Genomic DNA, 18,751 nt, shown 5'->3' on the forward strand with positions numbered 1-18,751 from the left:
GTTTATAAAAACAAGTTTTTATTTACTTTTTTGTAACATTTCAAAAACACACAAATAAAAAGCATTTTTTCCAAACAATTGTCGTACAAAAGTTCTTTTATGTGAGGAATTTTCAGCAGGAAAACGAAGGTCGTGTTCTTCCACCTTCCACCTACAATTCCATGCAGTTAAAGTACTCTCTACTCTACCAAAGTAATCTAAATGACACAAAGTAATCCACTCCTTTTCGTCGTTTCTCACACTTTCTGGCAAACATTCACTGTGATGCGTGATGCCTCCATTGCACAGAGACGGCAGTGCAGCACTGACAGGAAACCTGAGAGGACCAGAGCAGGAAGGGGCGGAGCTCAGTAGTTGTACAGTCGCTGGCAGGGCTGCTTGAAGTGGCCGTAGCGTCTCGCCCCCACCGAGAATCGAACCCTGGCCAGGTTATGCCTGTGCAGGGCGCCGCGGCTCAGCTTCTTCCTCTCCGCCGGGCTCCAGGACCTCCGCACGGCCAGCGGCGGCTCGCTCCACGCCAGCAGAATCCCGCCACCGGCCAGGTGCCAGGACGGGCGCCGCGCCACGGTGACCGGCCTGCGCGGGCACAGAGATCCAGAGCAGAGGGTTAAACCGGCAGAGGATTTCCTAAAGCTCTGACTTTGTAGCAGGACGTGGAATGGGCGGTGTGCCTGATGGCGGAAAGCAGAAATGAAGGGAACATGTGTCGGGGGGGGAAGGGGGGTCCTGCAGAGAGTAAAGGTTCTGTTGGGTCTGAGCTGCTTCCTCCTGAACAGAACCGGGACATTGCAGCAGGTTCCAGAGCTGCATCTGTTCTGCTGCTCAACAAACTTTTCTGCAGACCTTTTTTTTAAACAGGCTTCTTTACAGCCACCTAAAGTCCTGTTTTGTTCCTGTCGTCAGGAAGTTTTCTTACTGTCCCATAACTTCTCTAATGGTGCCGGACCGTGGATTTTACCGTCATCCGGACTCGTGCTCGCTGCGTTTCTCTTCTTTTAAGCACCAAATCATGCAAAGTAAAAACCTGTGTGAACATTTTTAAAACAATATTTGCACAAAGTCCACGTTGTAATTATCACGGTAACCACAGTGATATAGCTCTAAAAATGTTCTCTTTCCTGTGATTTTACTGAGTTGTTCTCCTTCAGGCTGTCTGCAGGTTTCATGCGGCTTCACTTCCCTTCAGAATAAAAGCTTCGCTCTGTAAAAAGTGAAAATAGCTCAAAGTCCCCTCATAGATGGCTGACGTATGTTTGTGTGAGAGAACCACCTGGAGGGGTCCTCCTCCTCCTCCTCCTCGTCGGTGGTTAGCTCCTCCTCTCCGCATCTCCTCTGGTAGACGGACATGCTGGGATGCTCGATCAGCAGGTTCTCCAGAGAATCCGTACCCGAGGCCGAAGCGCCAACGTTCTCTGTTCAGAAAGTTCAGCTCCAGTTCAGCTCGACGGGTCACCAAAAACACCAGGGCGAGTCCCGTTCCTGCTCCACTTCTCACCTGGGAGGTTGACCAGCACCCAGCCCTCGTCCTCCACCTCCGTCAGGTGATGGCAGCAGTCGTCTGCCGGGTCGTCTCCTGCACCCCCCAGCAGGTTAAAGAGGATCCTGCCGATCATCTCCACGCTTCTGTCACAGTCTGCAGAAAACAAAACGGCCTGAAACTGCGCCTGTCCCACCTGAAAAGCAGACGACGGGTGAAGTTTCTGCTGCCGCCGCTACACCAGAGCAGCAGATTGGTCCTCTGTAGAGGACATTTCTGAAGCCAAACACTGCAGACGACTGAATGGACTCCTTTTGGTCTCTACAGACGATGTTTGAGGCTTTGTTATGAGATCAAATGAGAAGGGGCGGGGCCACTCAGTCCAGTTCTGAGATGCAGTCAATGTTCTACAAGGTTAGATTTCTTTGCAGACACAGATTTACCAGATCCAATAACTAGCAAATGTTGATGGTTTCTCTGCAGGAAATAGATCCTTTTAAATCAGGTGTCAGTTTATTCAGCTGGTGGGAGGTTTGCTGCGTTTTAGGACAGACCTAAACACCAAACATGTCTACATGTGTACTCAACAGGTCATCGCTAAACTCCGTCCAAATGTTCACCGTTCCGCCAAAATCAGAGCGGCCGTTTAAAGCTCTGTTAGGTCCAGCCTCCGGCTGAAAGACACGCCCCTCACAAAGGTTGGCACGACCCATGCACCGCTTCCAGACGGAGTCCCTGGTTGGTCAAAATTCAACAAAAACCAAGAATGACAGTTTCCCACAATGCATTGGGTTTTTGTGGTTTTCATCAGACGAAAAAGTCCCCACTGTTCTCGTCTAAGCGGGTGCCCTGCACCGGCCCTTATCTGGCGATATTTTTATGATGATTGACATGTGGCGTCAGAGCAAAGACTACCCAACATGCACTGCACACATAAAAACGATGTTTAGGTTTTTAATCTTATCAGTTGTCACAATTATTAAAAAAGTAGAACGTTTTTGGAAAAAAAAATGCTTCTGAAGCCAAAAACGTCCATAAACTTGTATTAGGGAGAACTCACTCTCTACTGCCACCAGCCTCTGGTGGTCGCTGGAGGCACTGCAGCCCTTCTGCTTCAGTTTTAGAGCCGCACTGGACCTAAAATATCTGACCTCTGGTGAACACTGCGTTCTTTTTCCACCCTCCACCCCCCGGGCTGGGCTCTTTCCAGGACACTGCATCCAGGCTTCCCACCGCCCGTCCGCACCGAACCCCCGACCCCCCAGAGGATAACACAAACCCGACGGGTCTGTCATGACCCACAACCACAAGAACACACGGATGTCAGGTATTCGGTGCTGAAGGTCAAGTTCTGCTCCAACCTGGCGGCGTCGCCCCCGCCCGGTGTATTTGGTTCAGAGGAGGTTGTTGTTTTTTCAGGACTACTTTGTGTCCGTCAGTCTCAGAACAAAGGCGGAGGAGTACAGAGGTGGAGCAGCCGCATCACCGCGACACACATGAATGAAGACTCACCTCTACGCTCACCCGGTCCAGCAGAAGTTCTGACGGTCGAACCGGATCGTGTTGTTTTGTTCCCTGAGTGCGCCGCGATGGAAAAGTTGTTTACCTCTGAAAGGGGGGGGGGGGGGCGTCTCAGTCCTGACGTCACCGCCTCTTGCCCAATCAGATCGCAGCATCCAGCTCGTGCTACGGCCACGTCACACATAAACAAGTCTGCCTCGGAAAGGAAACGGACGAAACCAAATTTGAAACCGGGAGGGAACATTTTTAGAGTAGGAACATATTTTAAAACAAATCCTTTATTTTAAGTTCAGTCGAGTAGAATACAATAGTACAAAACAGTAACTAATAAATGAAACAACCATCGTCCTGCAGTAAAAGTACTTTATTTCAGTGTACCAGTAGTATACTTATACTAAAAGTGAGGCAGGATATTTTTCTTAAATTATGTACATACTTCAAATGTTCCAATATAGTCTGAGGAAGTATAAGTTAGTAATTATATTGGGGGGGACTGGGTGGGAGGAATCTGTTGAGGGAGGGAACTGTGTATGATGGTCCTGTGTTTCCTCTTTTTTAATTAATTTTCATATTTTAGGACCATTTTATTTGCCTTTATGTAAAGTGTTTTGTGTTTTCAGCTGGAATGAAAGGCGCTGTACAAATAAATACAATTTGCATTTTAGTTTACTTCCAGTGGTACATGTACATGCCTAAAGCAGACTTGCTATGGCACAAGTACACTTAATAAAAACACTAGTATACTTAAGAAAATGAACTTCAGGTGTTTTACTTTTTTCAAAGAGCCTGCAAGGGTTTGTAGTTTCCCTGTTATACACTAGAACATCAGCTCTTGTGAGGGTGGTGGACAGACAGGCGGTGGACAGACAGGCGGTGGACAGACAGGCGGTGGACAGACAGGCGGATCCTTAAACACAAACATGTTTCTGCAGAGACTCCAGTTTAGTTCACCTCTAAACCAGCCTTTAAATCGGGCTTCTGTCGTTGATATTGGAAGAAAACATAAATAAAATCAGAATTGCTTCACTCCACTCCTTAACTGTTTACACAGATTTTTTTGTTGTTGGTATTTTTACGTCTTATTTGTTGGACGAAAAACCTAAACATTCCACATAATTGGATTAAAAATTGCCTGTTTGGATTTTTAATAAAGCATCAAGACTATGACTTATAAAAATACATGTATTGTGTTTCTATATTCGATAAATAGTTTTTATCAAATACGTTTAAACATAAAATAACTCTTCAATTTCGTAAAATATGCGAAAATTGTACTTTTATTTAGATTAAAAAGGTGCTAAAATATTTTATATTTATACCAGAAGTACCGCGCCAATGTTAAAAATGGTGATGTTAGTGCGCATGCGCAGAACTCCAAACTAAACACTGAACCTAGAAATTTTTTAAATTATTTTCTTATTTTTGTTAAAGCTGGATTAGAAGAGAGTTTGAAAACTTTTTCCAAAAAGAAAGAAAAACGTTTTTTAATTCTCCGGTTTTTGATTGACACGACAGTTGTACGGATGTACCCGGAAGTGAGCCCCTCCCGCCTCTGACCTGGAACGATCCAACTTCAGAAGTTCTGTTTCAATAATTCATATCATCCGGGGACATTTACAGGTGAGAAATGCATCGCGAAACCCTTAAAGTCTCCAGATGTGAACTTTTTGTCTTTGTTGTTTTAGCTGAACTTGAGTCGAACTTTTTATTATGTTTTTTTCTTGTGTGTAACGATGAATGTTTTCCAAGTGAAAGTCGGAAAACTTCAAAAGGATCTAAATCCCCCTCCTCCTCTGTTTAGTGGTCTGAACCGGAGACTGAATCTGGATTTGATCATCAAACCTTCACATCCAGACCAGCGTCTTTTAAACGTGACAGTCTGGTTTTAAAAAGTAACTTGGAGTGATTTTTTTTCATTCGAGGCTAAATCTGAAAGTGAAAGCGAACCGATTCCGGTAAAACCCCGGTAAGACCAAAGAAAACAGTAATGAAAGCTCAACTGATGACCTCTCACCTTAATATCATCAAGAAGCTTCTGATAGACTCTCTTAATAAATAATGGTATTGATATTTTCAATAAAAATGCTACAATAAATATATACTTAATACTTTTGGTGAAAAAAGAAGCATAACACCTAAAGGAGAAATATATCGGAACTGAAATGATATTAATTGGAAAAAAGCATGATTATTATTGCCAGATACATTTTGTATAAGAAACTAAATTAAAGAAATACATAAAAAATTCTACTTAACATTTACCCCACAAATATGTTTATATCCAAATTCTCAAATAAATAATTGTAGTTTTATTTTAAGTGCAACTTTTCTACCTTTGTAAATTCTAACTTGAATTCTGGATCCAATTTGAACGATTTATCAAATTAAACATTAATATTGTAAATTTCAATCAAATTCTGACATATTTGAACTAGAGATGTTTGAATTTATGAACATGTTAGACAGATGAACACATCCAAGGCATGTAACCCTGGAACAATAGCTGCTCTTTGTTTAATGAATGACTCCTAACGATATTACCTGTTAATGTTCTTATAATTATTGTTTAGTTATTTATTCCTTACTAGCATACTTCCTTTTTGTTGTTCCTGTTATGCTTATTATACACAGTAATTCTTTGGAAAAGTCACACTGGTTGTTGCTTCTGATGTTCTACTGGATGACGAGGGGAAAAAATCATCATAGACTGTAAATCTGGACGGGTCAAACTTTCTACTTCCCTATTTGATGAGTGAATTTTTTCCTCATTGTTGATTTTTCTTTGTCATTTTTTAACTTATAATTTCTTATTCCGATGTCTTCTACTGTTAATTATTTTGTGTTAAATTATTATAGTCATTGCTTTGTTTTGGATCCACTTGTCTGCATGTTCTGTAAATCTGTTTATATTGAATAAAGCTAATAGAATAAATACCAGCGGTACGGCAGCAGGTATGGAAAGCCAAAGAGGTCAAAACCTTTTTGGAGAAGGTCTGTTCACTTCAGATCAAACGACTTTATTTCTTTCAGGATGCAGACGGTAGTAAGGACTGAAATGGAGAAGCATTGCTTTGGTTTTTCCTGACGCCTCCTCTCCTGTTCCGGTTTCCTCCGTTCATCTTCCTCTCTCAGGTCATGGAGAGGTTTCCACGAATGGACGACATCATGCGCCTCTGCTGTGAGATATCGGCCCACGATAAGATCAAGGTGGCGGTCAAAAGCTCCGCCAAAGGAGCGGCGGTGGCGGGAGGCACGGCGTTTGTGGGGGGCCTCGTCGGTGGTCCCGTAGGAATTGCTGTGGGTAAGGACCCCCATCATTCCTCTGTAGCTTGATCTGAATCCTTGGTGCTGTCATGTCGACCCCACCCTGCAGAGTTTATGGGTCAGGAAGCGAGTATATGGTCACCAAACGGGTTTTTATTATTTTGGAATAAAAGAGGAAGTCTCTGAGATGAAGTTCTGGTTTCAAACGGAGACGTAACAGCAGGAACTACGTAGTCAGCCTGTTTTAGCGGGTTATTCTCAGCCTGCTTACCTAAAGGCTTCGTCCCAACGGGTGGATAGGGGCTGGCACACCTGTACGGGGAGACAGGTGGTCCACACATCAAGGTCATGACCCCTCAGTCTCCAAAAAGGTTTCATCTGTAATTCTCATTGACTAAACAGGAGTTTGACAAAGTCTGTAGATTAGATTTTCTGAAACAAAAACACGTTTGTGACATATGTTGGTATGTTCTGTATGTCCCATGTGGAAACCCGTGTCTCACACGTCTGAACTGAAGTCCCGTAGAAAAGTCTAAACTAGAAGAAAGGATTCTTTGCTCCATGTAGGGCTGTGCTAACCCCGCCTCCGTGTCCTCGTCAGGCGGCGCCGTGGGCGGTCTCCTGGGCAGCTGGATGACCAGCGGGCAGTTCCAGCCTCTGCCTCAGATTCTGATGGAGCTGCCTAAGACCCAGAAGGAGAAGCTCTGTGAGGACATCATGGGGGTGTTGGGCCGGCTGGACTGGATGAACGCCACGCAGCTCATCGCCCTGGTGATGGCCAACGCCACCCTCAAGGAGCAGGTCGCCGCCACGCTGATCAGCTACGTCACCAAACAGCTGCGGGCAGAGGTGCGTTTTCAAGACTGAAACCCGGGCGGAGTCGTCTCCGCCTCCTGTGGCGTGGGTTTCAGAACCCGTTTAGACGTTTGTTCTTTCCACTACATGAAGACACGATGACCTCTGAACGTTTCACCTTCTGGAGAAGTGGACGTTTGAAAGACTTCAATCAGTTTCAGATCAGGAATGTACCACAAGCAGCCACCAGGGGGCGGAAGAGTCCATCTGGCTGCTGCCAAAAGAGGAAAACAGAAAAGAGCCAAAGTTTGTCTGAAAGTTAAACTCTCACATTGTTCACCCGAAATCACAGACGTTACAGCTGACTCAGCATTTCAAAAACCAGAATCTTTGACTTTAAATCAGGAAAGAAAAGATTGATGCTGTCCACACTGTTCCCATGGCAACAGTGAAAACTCTACACCAGTAGACGTCCTGAGGCTCCGGAGCCACTTCTGCTTCTTCATTGTGGCTCTTTGGGTGCGAAGAACAACATCCGGAGTAAGCCGTTGGTTTTTAGTTCAGATTCAGTCATTTAGGTCAGAAAACCTCCAGAGGGATTTAAGTCTGTGTGTGTGTGTGTGTTGACAATCATTGTATTCAATCAGATTCTGTGCAAATGTTGTGATGTTTACAACAGACGGTGAAAGAAGAAAATAAATAAAAGTCTTTTTTATAACAAGTTTTAAATTCCATTCAATCTGCTGCACTGTATTTTATTTTGAAAGGAACTTACAGTTCTTATATGTAGAGAAATCAAACTATACTATAATGGAACTACTGTCAATCTTTAAGAAGCTATATTTTAAGCCTAGTGGCCACAAAAACGTAACAAGGGCAGAGGGTCTTGGCGGCTCCCGCCAGGTTCTGGTCCATTAGAAATGGTTCTTTTGGCGGTAAAGGTTGATGACCCCGGATTTATCCCTAGACACTTTAACGTTGAGAGTCGGGTCATCTAGACCCACTAGACAGTGCTCTGAACCTTTTTTCTTCAATGATTTGTGATCTTCACTGGTGTCCATGGATTACATGAGATCTTTCCACCTTTATCCACCTTTGTCATGGTAGGAGAACACCTCAATAAGCATAAGGGTTACACCGATCGGCAGAGATGGCGTGGATGTGAACCCTTTTTCTGTTAAAGTCCCAGAAATCACGGGACTCTTTGGACACCAGGGGGCAGCAGACGACAGGATGCGACCCCCCCCCCCCCCCACACACACACACAAACTACATGAATGATGAAAATGTCCTTTAGAACCTGACGTCCATCAGAGGCTTTTATTTGGGGGAAAAGTGTTTTTTCATCAGGAAATGACTGTTTCCCAGCATCCTCTTCCTCTGCTCTTCCTCATCATTTGATTGTAGAATTGGAGACTGAAAGCGGCTGAACTCTGAGCTGAATGTTTGGTTGATGATCAGCTGGTGGACTCGGCGGTCCCCTCCACATGCTGGAAACGCGGCAGAATCAGAACCGGGACCCGATCATCCTCTGCTCCTCAGAGTTTCTGTTCCACCAAACATCTGGACAAAAATAAGAAGAAGTGGTTTCAAACCATCTGCTCAGTTTCAGTTTTTTTATGTCTTTGAAATCTTTTCTCAACAACAAACTCAGATTTACGTCTTCAGGTCTCTTGACTCGGACTAAACCATCGGTTTTTACGGTTTTTACTCGTTTTCCTTTTTGGGTTTTGCTTCCATTTTTCTGAAGTTTCTCAGATTTTCTCGCTGGAGAATCCACGAACTTTTCTGAAGTCAACAGTGTTCAACCCAATCATCCTATCATGCTGACGTGAAGCGCTTCATGTTTTGGGTCAAATATTGAACGTTTTTCTTCCACGTGCACTCAGGAAGTTTCCTCTGTGAGTTTGCAGTCTAAGTCTAGCGGAAGGAGAAAGGGGAAGTGAAAACCTCAAAGTTAGTGCTCAGCAGAAAAGGTTCTGATCCAAACATGAACCAACAGATGTGCAGCAGCACTAACAGCTTCTTTTGATCAGAGATCTGATCAGCTGAAGCACAGATAGACCCGTGATGCTGTCAGGATGGAAACCCGACCGCCGTCTTGTTCCCTCAGTTCTCTGCTGGGTCTGTTCTGCAGAAAGTGAGTTAAGGCCGGAGAAATGGGCCCCGGGTTGCGTAATGAGACGCTGCAGGAATGGGAATCAGCGCTGCACAAAGGCTCGCCTGCTGTAATCGCATGAGCGGCGAGGAGATGGATCACGCTGCTGTTCATTAAGCTTCTCACAGAAGCTCCAGCCAGGTCAGAATCCTGCCGGCAGAGACCGCCGCCGCAGACCTGATGGCCGCCTCTGTGAAGGTCACATCCGGCCGTAAACGGGTTTGGACCCGCCAGGCCTCCTGCTGTTTCAGACACATTTGGAGAACCTGGCGTGGACTTCCTGCTTGTTGCTTTATGCGCAGCAGCTAATTATAGATGAACCTGAGGCTTCTGGAGCTTTTAGTGCAGGTTAGATCAGGGGGGTGGGGGGGTGGGGGGGTGGGGGGGGGCAGACCACGGCCCGGGGGCCACATGCGGCCCGCCAAACTGTAAGAAGTTCTATCATAATTCTCATGAAAATCTTCTTTTCTGGTGTATTGACCTTTGTTTAAGTGCAGAACATTATTCTGTTTTCGTGTAGTGTTGTTGTCTTTTTTTTAAAGTTCTTTCCGACTCGATACCCATTTTTCCAATTATTCCAACACCACACGAACGCAGCATTTCTCTACATTTTTGTTTTTCCTGATGTTTGGGTCTACATTCCCCGGTGTTTCTCTATCTCTTATGAGGTGGATTACCAAAACACTCCACTGGTCCGGTCCCGGTCCGGCCCTTCTGTTAGAGTTTAGAACCCTTTGTAGCCCCCCAGTCAGAACGTTTGCCCACCCCGGGTCAATGCCAAGGAACAAGTCCCTGAAGGAGTCTCAAGTCAGGTTTCGCCACGAGCTCGTCCACTTCCACTGAAGTCCACTGAGGTCGACACACTTCAGGCTAAGATTTGTCTGACTCCGCCCATGGCCACTGTAGCCATAGCAACAAAATCATTAATGATCCTTGAAAACAGCAGATTTCCAAACTTGGGAACCGATAAATGAAACCCTGTGTGTGAAATTATTGTTGTGATGTTTCAACTCAGAGAAACTTTTGTGGCCTTTGCCTTTTTGTTCTGTCATCCTGTCATCCTCACTTTTCCTCCGGACTCCTGATGTTTCCTCTCATCCCGTCTGTCTCTCCTGGTGCTGATCCGACACGAAACCTGCTGGATTTGGGTCGATCTGCACCTCCACTGTTCTTGGGACTCTTCAGGGACCGTAAAACAATAAAGACAATAAAGGCTCTCAGCTGCTGGACAGGAAACAGAAGACATCGCATCACACCACGTTGCCATGGGAACCGGAGATGTATCAGGTCCATCAATCAGAGGAAATGCTGCTTCTTTATTTTAATCATCACAGAAATGAAAACACTTCTTTGTCAAAATGAGAATCAAACTGAACGTTTGCTTCAGCAGAAGTTCATCTGAGGCCGTTCCAGGTTCTGTATTGAACACGTGAATCTGAAAAACTGGACAGTCTGGAACCAGAAAGCCCACAGTGACAAACCTCTGAAGCCTCATTGATCCCTGATCCATCAGACTGCTGTGTCTCTGAATTACAGAAAATCCATTTCAGCTTCGTCTCTGACCTCCACCGGATTCTCCTCTTTTTTCTTCCTCGGCGTTCTGGAAATCATGAGGATTAAATCTCACTTCTAGTGAAATTTCATCTGTTTTCTGCAGAAAAGTGAAACTTCTAAAGAGGAGGACCTTCATCCGCCTGACCTTCAGGCCTTCATGGATTCACACCAACCATTTTCGCCTCTCCCCCCCACGTGCTGTGTGCTGCAACTTGATGGACGTCCATCAGTCAGAGGTGGACCTGACAGAACCGGTACCGGCCTTTGGTGAAGCTGGAACTGCGGCATCCGGCTGTCAGGTAACACGTCACGATGACGCCCTCTCTCTAGCTCCTCCCCTAAACTTTGGCCTCATAAGGACGGAGGCGGTGAGCAGACGGAGGCTCACTCTGCTCTGACGGAGAAGACCCTCAGAGATCCCCAGCCATGCTCAGCAAGAAGCCAAACGGAGCCGAAGGATCCTCGGATGCTGGGAACTCTGAGAAGCCGCTGCACAGCAAGGTGAGTGACTTCTTTACTGCTGATCCTGATGAAGCATCAAAATATTTCATGTTGAAGATAAAGGCGAAGGATGACCGAGTTAAAGAACATTTATTTTGATGAGAACAAAACCAAAATACAGAAACTTCTGAATGAAAACTCTCAGCCAGGAAGATCGTTTTACGTTTTTGTCAAACTGATGGAGATTTCCAGTTTAGATTTAGGAGAAAAAGAGGAATCCATGTACAAGTTTGAATAACAGGACTGAGAAGTGTAAACACCAAAAAAAGTACCAAAAAGATGTGTGCAAGAACACCTGAGAGCTGGACAGAGGGCTAAAACTATAAGGGAGACAAAGATTATTTTACATTTATTTGCAATGAGATGGTTTTGGTAACATTTTCTTCTTTTCTGTCATCGGTCTGACTGTGGCAAAACAGGAAAAGCGAGATCTGAAACCTTCAGAGTAAAAGTCTGGACTTGTGGAAGCACAGATTCCCCAGCCGGACTGAGGGTTGGACTAAAGGGTGAAAAGAAAATTCCACTGCTTCGTAACTTTTCCAAACCCGTGCTTTTGATATTAAAAATGGTCCATTGGGTTATAAAATGTTCTAAAGTGGATGGATGACGGATGTATGGATAGATGGATGGATGAATGGATGGACGCATGGATAGACGGATGGATGGATGGATGGACAGATAGATGGATAGATGGATGGAAGGACCGATGGACGTATGGACGGATGGATGGATGGATGGATGGATGAATGGATGGATGGATGGATAAATGAATGGATGGACAGATATATGGATGGATGGATGGATGGATGGATGGATGGATGGATGGATGGATGGATGGATGGATGGATGAATGAATGGAATGGATGGATGGACAGATGGATGAATGGATGGATGGCTGGATTGACAGATAGACGGATGGATGGATGGACGATATTCCCATAGCAACCAGACACTTTTCATGTCTTTGGATGATAAACGAGTGTTGCAGTTTTCTTAATTTCCTCTCGTATTAAAGGTTTTGGTCGCCGGTAGCAACCAGAGTTCCCGCTTAGCAAACCAGATCCCATCCAGCGACGGATGGCCGTGCGTCTTTGACGAGCTTTGATCTTCTCTGACCTCCTGTTGTTTAGGAAGCACGTTCCAGTTACGCGGGTGTCTTTTCTCTCCACACAACAATGATCTACACAAAAAGTGACAAAGCCGCCCAGTTTCAACCGCACAAACATTTTCTGTTCTGGCAGAAGTGGAATTCTGAAGATCTGATCCTTTTTTGCAAAGGGTCAGAGGGCAGTGGGAGCAGAACCCTTCTCTGAAACTCCCCCCTTGTCATGCCATATTCAACCCCCACCCATCCACACGGCCTGTTTTCTTCTTCTGTGAAACTTTTCTCTGCCTCCAAACCTTCAAGGAAACTCTGAGAGGGGCCGACGAGAACCGTGGAGGTCTGGGAAAGCCGGCCTGCTCCAGGAAGAGAACTGCCACCATCATATTCACCCTGAAAAATGAGGTGGGGGGTCTGATCAAGGCCCTGAAACTCTTCCAGGTTGGTGTTGCCGGGTCAGTTTTGCACATCCTCTTGCTGAGGTGATGCTCTATAGTTCTGTCTTTCTGGATCCGGGTCGATCAGGAAAAACACGTCCACCTGGTCCATATCGAGTCCCGGAAGTCCAGACGCAGAGACTCGGACTTTGAGGTCTTCGTGGACTGTGACAGCGAGCACGAGCAGATGAAGGAGCTGACTCAGCTGCTGAGCACGCATGCTCAGATCGTGGAGATCACGCCGTTTGGGGGCTGCTCTCCCCTGGCTGAAGACGACAGGGCTGACGCTCCGGAGGCGGACGGCGTCCCCTGGTTTCCCAAGAAGATTTCCGATCTGGACCAGTGTGCAAACCGGGTTCTGATGTACGGCTCTGACTTAGACGCTGATCATCCGGTAAGTGAGGCGCCGCCGTGGAGGAACGTTGGAAAGTTGAAATGCTTTTACTTTGAAAGTCGTGACCCAACTGTCTCCCTGCAGGGATTTAAAGACAGCGTTTACCGCAAAAGAAGACAATACTTTGCTGATGTGGCCATGACCTTCAAACAGTAAGAAGTAGTTCTCCGGTTGAAGATCATTTCCTTTGCTTGAATAACAAACAAACAGGAAATTGGGTTATAGCCTCTCCTGAACTGAACTGATGAGGTTTCATGACAGACAGATGTCTGAACGTAGAGACCGGAAAAACGAACCTAAACATTTATCAACCCAAAACCTGAAAATGTTTTATGATTTTATAAGATCAGCTTTTTGGAAGTGACGTACCGTCTCCTGGGTACAAACGAACGTTTCAGCTCGTGAGGCGGCAGTGAAGCCGTTTGGTTCCCTTCAAGTGATCCCTTCAAATCAAACCAAACTTTATTTATAAAGCACTGTTCATACATGGAACACAAAGTGTTACACATTGGAAAAATATGTTTTCACTTAGAAACAACAAGAAAAATAAGATCATCGCAAAAAAAAGTCATAAAACACCCCCCCTCAACATAATGAAACACACAATGATACAGAAATCTGGCTTTATACTTGGGGTGTGCATGGCGGAGCAGTGGTTAAGGGAGAAGGTACTGGTCCAAATCCCGGGTGGGTTCTTTCTATGTGGAGTTTCTGTGTCCTCGTCTCCCATGTGTGGCTCTTCTCCCACAGCCCTAAAGCATATGTCAAGGGTTTAATGGTTCATAATAAACCCCATTACCCCCCCCCCCCAGAAGATCAAAGGAAGGAAAAACATGAGTGAAAACAAAATAGAAGAGGAAAGAAATATGTAAAATTAAAAACAGAGACTACATTCCAGAGAAATGATCTTTAACCTTAATGGACGGGTGCAAATCACTAAAAATGAATATGAATGATGAATTGATAAAAAAGATTAAAAAAAGTCAAATAAAAGTATAAGTATATGAAGTAATGTAAATACAAAATAACTCCCACATTTCAGCTAAACGCAGGTTTGACAAGTTTTAAGGCTTCCTTTGAAAATCTCTGCTCAGGTGTTTTCATAAGAATGCGCCTTTACTTCTTTCAATGAAATTCAAAGCCAACCGATTGTTTTGTGTTTTTTAGTGGAAATCCGATTCCTAAAATCCACTACACTGCAGAGGAGGTGTGTACCTGGGGCGTGGTCTTCAGGGAGCTACACAAGCTGTATCCCAGCCATGCCTGCAAGGAGTACCTGAAGAACCTCCCTCTGCTGACCAGGGACTGCTGCTACAGTGAAGACAACATCCCTCAGCTGGAGGACGTCTCAAAGTTCCTGAAGGGTAATGGTTGAGGCCAAAAACTGCCTCAAGTTGCCTAAAGTTGATTTAAGGAACTGGCACGGTAAGAACTGTACCGACAGCGCGGTGTGCTTGCGTCTCGCAGGGCAGTCAGGGTTCACCATCCGGCCGGTTGCGGGGTACCTGTCCCCCCGGGACTTCCTGGCCGGTCTGGCCTTCAGAGTGTTTCACTGCACCCAGTACGTCCGCCACAGCTCAGAGCCTTTGTACACACCTGAACCGTGAGTATGCACCGCTCATACAAACGCCACATCCCTCACTGACGATCACGACACCATCCTCCTCTGTGTGAGCGCAGGGACACGTGCCACGAGCTGCTGGGTCACGTTCCTCTGCTGGCGGAGCCCAGCTTCGCTCAGTTCTCTCAGGAGATCGGTCTGGCATCTCTCGGTGCCTCGGATGATGCCGTTAAAAAGCTGGCCACGGTGAGACGTGAGACTACATTTGAGTAGAATTACCTTTAGGTTGTTACAACGGTTGACAGGCAGGTTTACGGCGGTGTTTGGCCTTGATAAATCTGGAAACACAATCATCTCTGGTTGCTGTCGATGGTCAAAAAAGAAAGGGGTTTCCTCCTATAGTTAGAAGAACAATAGGCACATGGGAAGAAGGAAACAGAAAAGCCTGTAGGGTTTAAAGCGCTGCTGCAGTGACTGATGTCCGGTTCCAACCCCTGTTCCAGTGTTATTTCTTCACCGTGGAGTTCGGCCTTTGTAAGCAGGATGGCAAGCTGCGAGCCTACGGAGCCGGACTGCTGTCCTCTGCCAGTGAGCTCAAGGTGGACCAGCACACATCAAATGTTCTCATACAATAGCCTTGCTCTTTAGAGCACTTCTGTAGCACTTAAAATAACAAGAATTTGCCCTTGAAATGGATTTTCTTTTCTAGCATTCACTGTCAGGCAAAGCCAACATCCTCCCCTTTGACCCCATCCTCACATGCAACCAGGAGTGCATGATCACCACTTTTCAAGAGGCTTACTTTGTCGCTGAAAGTTTTGAGGAAGCCAAGAACAAAATGAGGTAAGTGAAAGCTTTCAGAAAACACTGGAGCATTTGCAGATGTAGAAGACAACAGAGGACAGAAAGGGTTTCTCTCTGGGGTTTCACCAGATCACTCAACTGAAATAGTTCTTGTGTGACGATCAGACAATGTTTCTCTGAGTTGAAGGAATGAGTTGAGGTGGAGCCACAGGTCCACTTAAGACTTCTGAAGCCATTTTAATTCAGTGGAAATCCTCATGTGACGCCTGGATCTGTAAGAACATGACAATGTTTAGTAACTCCCAGTGGTTTATGAATCCGTCAGTTGAACAAGTTAGTCTGCTGGAAATGATAGAACAGACTGTCATCTGCATATAGAATGATTATCCCAAAAAAGCTTAAACTTAAGAGACTGAGATGGACAGCTAGGCTGCCTGGGGCCCTGTCAGGGAATCCAAGACAGTAATACTGGATGGAGTTGATGCTAGATGCACATCTGTGGGCGTGTCCTTTACACGGAACCCCACATTGCCCCTGGTGGTTAAAGGTTAGTGATAAATAGATAGAATTACTTTAATAGCCCCTCAAGACCAATTCAGTTAGATCAGTTGTCCAGCATGGAACAGGTAAAAGAAGGCATGACAGTAACAACAAACACGGTAAAAAATAAACAATAAATAATAATTGAAAAATAAATCAATAAAGGTGTTTATCAAAAAAGACAGGTACGTTCTACCGTCAAGTGCAGCTACTCTGGTTTCAAAGTTTTCTAGCATTGAAAGAAGAATGAAAAATGTTTAGATCTGATTGTTTTCCTTGCTGGTACAATAAAACGCCGGCCTGGACAGGACCTGTTTGTGTGTTCAACCACAAGACGTTCAAATTCATCTGCTGGATGCATCAGTGTGTGAATGTGTGTGAATGTGTGTCTGTGTGTCTGTGTGTGTGTGTGTGTGTGTGTGTGTGAATGTGTGTGCATGGGTGAATAGGACTGTAACATGCTTTTGGTCTTAAACGAAGGTGCTATAGAAGCATAGAAGCATACACCATCTATTATGACCATGTTTGGCTAAAACTACGTTTTCTCTTTAGAACCCCCAACATTACGCTGATATAGAGTTGGGGTTTACCCCTGAAAAATGTGTATGTGGAAGTATACATTCCTGTGCTTTGCCTGCAGGGAGTTTGCAAAGACACTTCATCGTCCTTTTACGGTGCATTACAACCCTTACACTCAGAGTGTGGACGTTCTGACAAACACCCACAACATCAACAGCATGGTCAAGGACATCCGGCACGAGCTGGACATCGTAGAAGAAGCTCTGAACCAACTCGGCAAACCCCTGAGAAAATGAGGACCGTCTGTGGCTCCATCCTGAAAGGATTCACTCACACACTAATGTTCTTCTTGCTTTGAATAAAGGCTTAAACCCACCGGCCATTGAAAATTGGGTGGAGTTTGATACTGTAGCTTCAGGATCAACATGTGTTCTTTTTGAAATGTTGATATTAGGTTTATATATTTAAAACAATGGGGTCAAGTTTTGGTAAAAATGTTTGCTTTTCAGATCTAAACACCAAGAGCTAAAAGTGTTTTATGAAAACAATTCAATTTTAAAGATTTCATATCATTTTTTGCCTTTTGGCTCCTCCCTTCAGCAAATCCTCCACATCAATCTTTGCCCTCCACATCCTCCTGGCGCCCACCATCCATCCTCATGTCCTCCTTAACTCCATCCATGAACCTCCTCTTTGGTCTTCCTCTAGACCGCTTTTCCTGGTAGCTCCAGCCTCAGCATCCTTTCACCAACTAAAGTCCTCCTCACTTTCACAGGGACGTTGTGAGAACCAACTGACTTTCCACTCTTCCTCCTCTTCATCATCCTTACTGATCTTTGCTTTTTCCTCCTCTTCTTTTATTCTGCTCTCCAACATCTCCTCATTCACCCGCTCTTCAAAGTTCTCCTCTGTTCTGTCCATCCCTCTTGTGAAACCTGTCAACGAGTTTCAACTCCTCCCTCAAAGCCACGCAGCACTTCCTTCTTCAACTTCCACCTCTTGCTCCTCTTCATCTTCTTTACCAACAGGGTCATCCTCACACCACCATCTTAAGCTTTCTTCCCATATATTTCTCAACCACATCTTTGCCATTTCTGATCTACTTTACTTCCCAGTGTCTTCTTATATGTGCTCTCCTCCCTCCACTTCAACATGACTCCCTGTCCTCCTGTCTTCTCTGGAAAACTGTCTTCACCACTGCCATCCCCGTTCTTTTAGCAAACTCCCCCGCCATGTCTGCATTCCTGTCCTGATCACCAAACTTCTCCATCATCATCACCTCCTCATCTCCTCTGTTTCCTTCACCCACATGTCTGTCCCACTCACCACTCTCTCCCCCGGATCTCCCTCCAGAACGTCTCCTACAGCTCACATCCCATCTGGGGGACACATCTCTGACACCATTCCTCATCACACCTCCAACCTCCAGCTTCAGACTCCTCATCCTGCTTGACTCTCCTAACCTCCAGAACATTCTTAATGAACTCCTCCTTCAGGATCTTTGTTCCTCCGTTCCTCTTTCCATCCACACATGAAGCTGCTAGAAGCCTGGCTCCCTTTCCATCTGGCGTCTGCTAGTAGTTGTTTTGTTATTTGTGATTTGACTTTAAATTCATCTGGTTTTTATCATGTTTCTCATCATAATCCATGTTTTAAGGGTGTACTATTGTTATTGTTGGTGGTATCAAGGAGTTATGGTAATTGTTTAATTTCATTTCTTCACCTGAATTAAGAAACTTTATCCTGGATTAAAAAAAAAACATTAAAATCAAATACTGCAGTTCCTCAAAAAACCACTAAACCCTGGTTAAAACATAACAGAACAATTTCCAACAGACGCCTGTGTTACAAGTCCAGCTTTAAACTAAAAATAAATGTATATGTAACCAAACATTTTGTTTATGTTTGGCTTTTTTTTTTTTAAATTTCATTCAGTTGTGCAAGGCATGGGGTGGGGGGGTAAATCTGCTGTTTTGACTTAATTGTGGCGGAAACTTGTGCATCACTGATTGGCATGTGTGTGTGTGTGTGTGTGGGGGGGGTGGACGGAGGTAAACGCTGAGGTGGGGTTTGATTGGACAGAGAAGGGTCATAACCTCACACTGTGTCGCCTGTCAGATTCTG

General features: G+C 45.1%; 3 protein-coding genes across 6 annotated transcripts; 2 read left to right on the forward strand and 1 right to left on the reverse strand.

Annotated features, from left to right (window-relative positions):
* Position 1: 1 nt before the first annotated feature.
* Positions 2-3,331, reverse strand: LOC111947176 (tumor protein p53-inducible nuclear protein 2-like). Of its 2 annotated transcripts, none has more exons than XM_023953737.1 (4): positions 2,990-3,331; positions 1,496-1,633; positions 1,271-1,412; positions 2-576 (listed from the first exon to the last, which is right to left on the reverse strand). In XM_023953737.1, exons 1-4 carry the CDS (start codon positions 3,240-3,242, stop codon positions 348-350), a joined length of 762 nt encoding a protein of 253 aa, XP_023809505.1. In that variant the 5' UTR covers positions 3,243-3,331; the 3' UTR covers positions 2-347. The 2 variants fall into 2 exon arrangements, with proteins under 2 accessions (XP_023809505.1, XP_023809506.1); XM_023953738.1 differs by having other exon boundaries at positions 1,496-1,673; positions 2,990-3,097.
* Positions 2,531-7,791, forward strand: LOC101156074 (protein C19orf12 homolog). Of its 2 annotated transcripts, XM_004067489.4 has the most exons (4): positions 2,531-2,804; positions 4,514-4,618; positions 6,131-6,299; positions 6,864-7,791. In XM_004067489.4, exons 3-4 carry the CDS (start codon positions 6,134-6,136, stop codon positions 7,127-7,129), a joined length of 432 nt encoding a protein of 143 aa, XP_004067537.1. In that variant the 5' UTR covers positions 2,531-2,804; positions 4,514-4,618; positions 6,131-6,133; the 3' UTR covers positions 7,130-7,791. The 2 variants fall into 2 exon arrangements, with proteins under 2 accessions (XP_004067537.1, XP_004067538.1); XM_004067490.4 differs by lacking the exon at positions 2,531-2,804 and having other exon boundaries at positions 4,615-4,964.
* A 1,836-nt stretch (positions 7,792-9,627) lies between these two features.
* On the forward strand, positions 9,628-18,518 carry LOC101170994 (tryptophan 5-hydroxylase 1). 2 transcript variants are annotated; one of them, XM_011494300.3, is made up of 11 exons: positions 9,628-11,068; positions 11,128-11,270; positions 12,679-12,813; positions 12,898-13,203; positions 13,288-13,355; positions 14,371-14,567; positions 14,671-14,806; positions 14,884-15,010; positions 15,268-15,363; positions 15,474-15,607; positions 16,749-18,518. In XM_011494300.3, the coding sequence occupies exons 2-11, from the start codon at positions 11,196-11,198 to the stop codon at positions 16,921-16,923; spliced, it is 1,449 nt and encodes a 482-aa protein (XP_011492602.1). In that variant the 5' UTR covers positions 9,628-11,068; positions 11,128-11,195; the 3' UTR covers positions 16,924-18,518. The 2 variants fall into 2 exon arrangements, with proteins under 2 accessions (XP_011492602.1, XP_020556698.1); XM_020701039.2 differs by having other exon boundaries at positions 9,628-11,270.
* Positions 18,519-18,751: the final 233 nt, after the last annotated feature.

Source organism: Oryzias latipes, chromosome 3, assembly GCF_002234675.1.
Source record: "Oryzias latipes chromosome 3, ASM223467v1".
Classification (NCBI taxonomy): domain Eukaryota; kingdom Metazoa; phylum Chordata; class Actinopteri; order Beloniformes; family Adrianichthyidae; genus Oryzias; species Oryzias latipes.